The sequence below is a fragment of the Suillus subaureus genome, assembly GCF_016647635.1.
Source record: "Suillus subaureus strain MN1 chromosome Unknown BJ212scaffold_416, whole genome shotgun sequence".
Taxonomy (NCBI): Eukaryota; Fungi; Basidiomycota; class Agaricomycetes; order Boletales; family Suillaceae; genus Suillus; species Suillus subaureus.
In genome coordinates this window covers 1-7,898 of record NW_024538972.1, presented here as the reverse complement: position 1 = coordinate 7,898, position 7,898 = coordinate 1, and the positions used below count along the sequence as shown (strand labels likewise).

Below are 7,898 nucleotides of genomic sequence, written 5' to 3'. Positions count from 1 at the left end.
CAAAGGTCCCATAAGATTTGGAGGCAGAGTTGTCGACTTCTGTGTAGAAGGTGAGCGCCCAACCCATGGCACTGTCTTCTGTCATATATGCGAGAGTGGTAATAACCTTCTTCTCATCGGTGTTGTAGATCGTAGCATTAAGCGCGAAGTACGCTTTTATTGCGTACAACCAACGTAGTGCCTGTTGAGGGCTTCCATCGTAAGTGGACGGAGCTCCGGCTTTCAGTTCTGGGGTGTTGGCAATGGCGGACATTCTGAGCGTCTGGTCGAGTAATGTCTTCTGTTCAGGGGAACGTTATTCGTTCTCTCGCTGAGTTCTTCTAGGTTCTGTATAACCTCTTTGATAAGAGGGTCGGTGGTGGAGACTTTAATCTTTTGTTACGGCGAACCGTAGGTCGACTAGGATGGGCGCGACGATAGGTTCCCGATAAGGGTAACGCCTAAAGTCGGATCATGTCCTCACAAATGTAAGGTTCTTAAGACAAGTCAGAGAGAGTGTCTCTAGCTTGAATATCGGTTATCAGACGACTTAGGATTGGAGGTCCTAAGCGAAGGATAGTTCAGGTAAAACCTAGTAGATTAAAGTGAAGACTATCTAAGTACAGGACCTGCTTATATAGGTAAGGCCTGCTTTAGGGCCGGTACGTACATGTCATCGAGACGAGTCAGAGATAAGAGGTGAGTCAGAGATAAGAGATAAGTGAGTCAGAGATAAGAGATGAGTCAGCTAGCGACGGCACGTGGCGGTCATGCTGTAATACAGATATAGACGGTTGTTAGTCTAATGATGGCACATCCTGGTGCGGTCACGACGTAATACACATGAGTGTGGAAAAAGAGATAGGGGGTAACCATTACTGTAACAATCTCTAGCGGACTTATCATCCAAATCATCAGAGACACTAGCCTTATCAAATGCACTGCCAATCTTCTTGATGATAAATGTCACAAGACCTATCTTCCACCACCTTCATATATGCATTCACAATACTGCAATCCATCTGTTGCCTGATGATACTAAGGAAGCTATCAGGGAGGCTATCCATATCGTCATAGAACAAATCACTACAAACCCAGTGGCAAGACCCCCATCCCCACACATTGCCATTCCAATCCCACCACTGATTCTTTCATCGCCTACCATTGAGCATACATGATAATGTTCTTGATCCTGCTGCTGTACCTGTCATACCAACTTCTCCTGCTCCTACCCCCATCACACCCACTACGCGTCACTACCCTACTAGACAAAGATTATCCCAAATCAGTAAACAAGAACCATCCATCTCCCCTACCATCACCAGAAACTGTAAACAACATTCCAGATCCCCATCACCACCACCAGTTCCATTAACCTCCACCATCACTACAGTAAAAACAGAAACCATCGATAATGTCATATGTCACAATTGCCATACCACTGGACACCATCACAAGAATTGTCCATTGTACTACTGTCAGGTTTGTAAAGCTGATGCACCTGGGCACTTGTTGGTCTTTTGTAAAGATCTGAAAGGATGAAGCAGTGATCCCATTGATCTGGACTGATTCAGGCTTTTATGAAGCTCTCTCTCATTGGGAGACAGAGCAGGATGCTCTCTATTGCACTGCCAAGATTGCCTGATAGATTGCAGTTTACCATGACTAAAGAACAGGATGATTTATTGGACTCTAACTATGATGCTGACCCAATCTACTGGGCTAACCAGGATAATTAAAGTCGGTGACTTTGTCTCTAAACAAGGGGTAATGTTACAATCACATATGCCCCTATTCATTTTCTCTCCTATTGTGTATTACGTCACAAGCCACATGATGCTGCCACTAGACTTATCTCTGACTCATACTTTGTATTACATCACAACCACTGTTGCCATTGCTAGATGACCTATTCTTGCTATTACTTACACATCCTTTACCTCTGACTCATAACCACTCTCATGTCTGCCCTAAAGTACTTGTAGCTCACTATAAATAGTTCTCTTGTATGCTTTAGTTCTGCACTTTAATCTTACTAGGTTTTACCTGGAACATCCTTCGCCCAAGACCTCCAATCTCTTGTCATCTGAACTGTACTTTAAGTTAGAAGCACTCCTTCTGACTTAGCTTACACTGAATGCTTGACTTATTGTCTTGTGTAGAATCTTGGCAGAGGTCCTGACTCTTATCAAGTCATCTGTTGTTAGAACTATCCTAGTTCGTAACACTGTTCATGACAGTGGAGCAGCGAAGTTCAGATGAAAACAACGCTGCAGTTCATTGTCCCCTTACTATTGTGAGTGGTCAATGCAATCTGACATTCCAATGCTGAGAGCTTGCAATGCATAGCCTACATCTGGCAATATGGATGCATTAGCGGTAGAGACAGATGCTGGACATAGTCTTCTCACACGATACTGCAGGATGCAGACAAGTGGGGATCTTGACCAGTCCATAAAGCACTTTGAATGTGCTCTTGGCCTCTGCCCCATGGGTCATCCCTGCCATGCTGCAGCAGAGTTCAATCTAGCTAGCAGTAAAGTTTGTTAGTTGCCAAGCTAATGAAATATACCTCGACCTTGGCACCCTTATCAATCTGTTTCAAGACACTCTTTATTTATGTCCCACTGGTCATCCAGACCAACCTGTCACTCAACTCCATCTTGCCATTGCTCTGCTGTCACTCTTTTTGCGAAACAGGGGAATCAAACGGCTTCTAATGTGGCCAAAGGGTTACTCAATGAAGTCCTTGATGTTTACCATGCCAACAGCCACATTTATAGAGCAGCTTTGGTTGCATTTGAAACATTGACTCTGTATCCAGCTACAAGCACTGGTGCAGATGATCTTGGGCAGGAGCAGCTTGCTGCATCTATGCTTCTGCTATCACCAAATCAACTTTCTCATTGAGTCACATAATGTTTGCAGAGAGATGATCCCCATGATTTAGATGAAGTGATATTCCTCCATTATGGTGCCCTTGGATACTACAACACCATGCATGCTTGTTGAGGGCAAGTGCTTCATAATCTGGGTGTATTGCTGCAAACTCGTTTCCAGTGTCAAGGCGATAGTCAAGACATCGACAAGACCATCATGCTTCTCAAGGAAACACTGGCTTTGCATGTAGTCGGTCATCCAAATCAGTTTGTGGCATTGAGCAGTCTTGCAAATGGACTCTTCATCTGCTTCAAGCACTGAGACAATGGCCAAGACTTGGATGATGCTATTGCACTTCACACTGAAGTGCTGGCATTGGTCCCAGTCAGTGACCCAAATTGGTTTGGGTCATTACACAACCTTGTGAATCAGCTCTCTACTCACTTTGAGCACCAAAGTAATGTCCAAGACTTGGACCAGGCCATCGCATTTAGCAGGGAAGCACTGGCTTTGCTCCCAGCCAATCACTCAAATCAGTCCAAATCATTAAATAACCTTGTGAATCGACTCTCTACCCACTTTCAGCATTGAGGCAATGATCAAGATTTGGATGTCACTATGGCACTTCACAGGGAAACATTGGCTTTACACCCAGATGGTCACCCAGATCAGACCAAGACATTAAACAACCTTGCCAATCAATATTCCATTCACCTCAAGTACTAAGGCAATGACCAAGACTTGGATGAGGCTATTGCACTTCACAGGGAAGCACTGATTTTACATCTAGTTGGTGACCCAAATCAGTCAAAGTTGTTGTATAACCTTGCAAACAGCCTTTCTACCTGGTCCTGGCAGCAAGGTAATGACCAAGACTTGGATGAGGCTATCACACTTCACAGGGAAGTGCTTGTTTTGCACCCAGCCGGTCACTCAGATTGGCCAAAGTCATTAAATTGCCTTGCAGGTAGACTATCCAGCTGCTTCAACGATCGAGGCAATGGTCGGGACTTGGATGAGGCTATCACACTTCACAGGGAAGCGCTGGCTTTGAGCCTAGTCAGTCACGTGGATCGGTCCAGATCATTAATTAACCTTGCATGTGGACTCTCCACCCGCTCCAAGCACCGAAGTAATGACCAAGACCTTGATGAGGCCATCACACTTCACAGGGAAGCATTGACTTTACGTGGAGTCGGCCACCCACTTCGGCCTGAGTCATTACATAACCTTGCATTTGCGCTCTCCACCTGCTTCCAGCACCGACGCAACGAAGAAGCCCTTAACGAGTCGCGAGATAATCTCCACTGTGCACTGACTCTGTTGACGCAGTATGATCCTCGTCAATTATAGGTTCATGAGTCGCTAGCCACAGTCTATCTACTGTTCTATCAATCAGGAATCGATGGCCCTGGCAGTCTGAATGCTGTCATGGATCATCTCAAGGCAGCAGCAAATGTCGTCTCTCGAGGTTTTCTATCTCGTTTGCGAGCAAGTCTACACTGGGTGCACCATGCTAGTCAACATTCGCATGGCACCGAACTGGAGGCATATGCGACTTCCATGCAACTTTTGGACGTTTACATGTCTGTAACAGTCTCTGTATCGTCTCGCCATAACGCCATAAAGGAATTCCCAAGTACACTTGCTGTGGATGCTGTATCCTGTGCTCTTCGTAGTGGTGACGTGCGTCGCGCTGTTGAGTTGTTGGAACAAGGCAGGTCTGCCGTCTGGACCCAGATGACGGGACTACGCACGCCTCTTGACAGCCTTCAGACACACGGCGGTCATGCAACGGCCCTGATGCAAAGACTCAGAGGCCTCGGCTCCCTCCTTGATAAACCTTCTGCGAGCCATGCAGATAGGACCCCAAGGGTCAATGCAGAAGCAGCAGCAACTCGGTACAGACGTCTAGTGGAGGACTGGAATGGAGTTGTGAAGAGGTCCCGAAGATCGAGGGCTTCTCTCGCTTCCTACTCCCGCCCTTGTTCTCCGATCTTCAAGAGGCGGCTCGTGATGGGCCTATCATCGTGCTTGTTGCATGCAAGTCGTCTTGTAATGCCATTATTATCCCACACAAACAACCTCCGATCAGCATTCAACTCCCTACTGATTTTGAGAAACTCGCTAGATTGGTGGACGCACTCCAGGAGGCAGTTCATAAAGAGGCTGGTCCTAAAGGGAAACAACCAGCGCTGACAAAAGCTTTGAGGGAGTTGTGGGGCAATGTTGTCCGCCCGGTGGTCGAGAAATTGGGCGAATTTGCACCACGAGGTTCCCGAATATGGTGCCCGACGTCTCTCTTCAACTTCTTGCCGTTGCACGCTGCTGGCGAGTACAGGGCAAATGGAGGGTCCCTTTCGCAGTAATACGTCAGTAATACGTCTCTTCACACACGCCATAGCTTACTGCGCTGATGAAGGCTCGCAGAAGTCATGACAGGTGCCTGTCGATACCCTTTGCTGTCGTTGGTCAGAATATCCCAGCCGGTGCTTCATTCACTTTGGATAGTGTGGAGCCTGAGCTGGAATTGGCGCGGAGTCTTCTGCCGCATCCTCCAACAGTTTCTTTCACCAAAATAACGAGCGTTGATGCCACGAAATCGATAGCACTGCGCGCGTTGCGAGATCATACTTGGATGCATTTCGCGTGTCACGGGAAACAAAAATACGACGAACCCTTCAATTCGGCCTTTCTCACGCGCGACTAACCGCTTTCACTCCTCGATGTCACCCAAATGGATCTCTCTCAGCATCAATTTGCATTTCTTTCTGCCTGTGAAACTGCAGTCGGTGACTTCGAAACGCCCGACGAGGTGATACACCCGGCAGCTGGCCCACGCTGGGGTTAAGAGCGTCGTTGAGACATTCTAAAATGGCAACGATAGTACTGTGCAGCGCTTAGTCGACTACAAAAACTTTTGCGGGGATGGCAAATTGAATTCCAAGCGAGCTGCCCGAGCGCTGCATCAAGCGGTCCACTCATTGGCTCAGGAGAAGGACATGCCCTTGGACCAGCGCATAGTGTTCATGTATATTGGCATATGATCAATGTCGTTCGTCCTTCCACGTTGCCGACCAAAGTGTTCTGACGACAACAGCCTGTGCAATTTGCAGGTGATCAGTGCTTCTTCGCGTGTATCATCCGGCCGCGGCTACCCGCAACCTGTTGTTAAGAGCATACAATTCGATATTTCAGATTTTGGGACTGTATCCTCCCTTATATGAACACCTACTAGTAATCTCGACTTATATTTGTATTTCCCAGTATGTTGACTCGGAGCCAAAAGTGACCGTACTGGTGTTTTGTGGGCAAGAAAGAAGTTCAGAGTTGCACCATTGGTTTGAACACAGATCTGGTATAATACCTCATAGCCGCAAGACACAATCGCAACGGACGTGCTAGTGGTGTCTTCTGAGCCGTGCAATTCATAATTGATGAGTACCGAAGGCGTCTGCCCATCTAGCATTTTTGTGCCCCTAATGTTCGGATTGGCAAGACGACCACGTACACTCCATTGGGAAGTGCTTGGCGTTTTTCAATGACACGCTACATTCAGGGCATAAAAATACATATATATCGCGCGACTCCACAGAGTATGGAAACGTACTTGCAGCGTGTCGTCCTGTGGGCCCACAACGTGCATCCGGTACCGCATGGGCGCACATGATAATTCATCACCGGGCGGCGAAGTAGGGGTATAACGCACGGCGAGCTAGAACATTGAGACAGCACGATGCAATGGTAGAAATTTCTGTGCATTTGCGATCGAAGACGGACCTGTTAGCAATTCATTGATCTCGTAACGATTGCTAGTCTGAGTGTTTGATCATATGAGATCTATTATAGTTTTACGCGAGTCGCAGTAAGGGCGTTATTGAATATCTTCCCGGTCATCATGGAGCACTGAAATACAGTACTTACAAAGGGGATGACCCTGACAGAATAGATGACCGTAGAGAAATGGAATGGAACAACGTTACGCTTGTCACGAGCGTTACATCACCTGACCGGGCATGCGGCACTTTCCGATCACCCTTGATCCCTTTCGGCTTGAAGCCCAGAGCTCCAGTTGCCAACCTCACCACTATGCATCTATTGCTCCTCCTTGCAGTTCATCTTCCCTTTCGTAGTATCCGCTTCCTTCCAGGAACAAATCATAATCCCACCAATGCCGCAAACCAACGAAGAATCTATCGCATCACCGTTCACTAGTTCCCAGCCCACGCTCGCAGACCTGCTGACTATCGAGCCCTCAGCGAGCATTTATTACTCGTATGCTCGAGAGACGGTAGTGGTCGTCTAGATTCTCTTCTGAGTCTGTTTGGTTCACGATGCTCGTACCGACGAACAAGGCTGTCATGGCACTGGCACGGAAACCGTGAGTATGACAATTGTGTGTATATGATGGTATGGACAGTGATTGAACGCATGGCTGGGCAGACATCAAGGTCCTGAATCGATAGAGCCTCATATTGGGATATCAGAACAAGAGCTGGATGAAAGCTCTAGGAGAAATGTAGAGCGATGGGTCTCGGCCCACATCATTCCTGTGAGTTATTTGTTGTCGCCTGTGGAATCCTCCCTCATAGATATCCGTCAAGTCTCGTATCTCCCTATCTGATGCCCCTGTTTCGTATGAAACGCTGCAAGATGGGAAACTCGTTACTTTCAACCCTGTTTCCGACACAAAGACTGACTCGCCTGAGTGGATGCGGGTGACTTTGGAGGATGGAGTGCGCATTATTGGGATGAAGGAGGTCAGTTCTGTTATCTTTTATGCACTGCGTTTGGCGTTGATGATTATTCAACAGGCACAGAACGGCGTACTCTATCTAATAGATGGCACCGTTGTTCCAAACTGATTTCATTCTCTATCGTTGCCGGACATTTACTACATCATACTGTACGAACTTAACGCGTGTTTGCGAGTATTCCGCCAGACCGTTCTCTCTGAATTTATAAAGAGTCCAATAACTGGACAACGACTGATAACATTGTTGACAACAGTGACGACAAAGTGATGCTACAAACGAAGG

The 7,898-nt window shown here is 47.1% G+C and overlaps 4 protein-coding genes across 4 annotated transcripts; 3 read left to right on the top strand and 1 right to left on the bottom strand.

Annotated features, from left to right (window-relative positions):
- Window positions 1-2,925: 2,925 nt before the first annotated feature.
- BJ212DRAFT_1307013 (uncharacterized protein) lies at window positions 2,926-3,344 on the bottom strand (the record flags this gene model as incomplete). Its single annotated transcript, XM_041333837.1, has 2 exons — window positions 2,926-3,220; window positions 3,304-3,344. The coding sequence occupies 2 exons, from the start codon at window positions 3,342-3,344 to the stop codon at window positions 2,926-2,928; spliced, it is 336 nt and encodes a 111-aa protein (XP_041185043.1).
- Window positions 3,345-3,477: 133 nt separating this feature from the next.
- Window positions 3,478-5,683, top strand: BJ212DRAFT_1592678 (uncharacterized protein; the record flags this gene model as incomplete). Its single annotated transcript, XM_041342531.1, has 4 exons — window positions 3,478-3,578; window positions 3,696-3,918; window positions 4,213-4,545; window positions 4,725-5,683. 4 exons carry the CDS (start codon window positions 3,478-3,480, stop codon window positions 5,226-5,228), a joined length of 1,161 nt encoding a protein of 386 aa, XP_041185041.1. The 3' UTR covers window positions 5,229-5,683.
- Window positions 4,871-5,683, top strand: BJ212DRAFT_1414345 (uncharacterized protein). Its single transcript, XM_041337534.1, has one exon. The coding sequence runs from the start codon at window positions 5,276-5,278 to the stop codon at window positions 5,567-5,569; it is 294 nt and encodes a 97-aa protein (XP_041185042.1). The 5' UTR covers window positions 4,871-5,275; the 3' UTR covers window positions 5,570-5,683.
- Window positions 5,684-6,828: 1,145 nt separating this feature from the next.
- Window positions 6,829-7,694, top strand: BJ212DRAFT_1571977 (uncharacterized protein; the record flags this gene model as incomplete). The annotated part of the gene is made up of 4 exons (XM_041342070.1): window positions 6,829-7,134; window positions 7,166-7,240; window positions 7,303-7,411; window positions 7,464-7,694. Coding segments are annotated over exons 1-4 (519 nt in total), but the record flags the coding sequence as incomplete, so codon positions are not given.
- Window positions 7,695-7,898: the final 204 nt, after the last annotated feature.

Excerpts from the sequence above, each read along its gene's own strand:
- BJ212DRAFT_1414345 (XM_041337534.1), top strand. The coding sequence starts at position 5,276 with ATGAAGGCTCGCAGAAGTCATGACAGGTGCCTGTCGATACCCTTTGCT.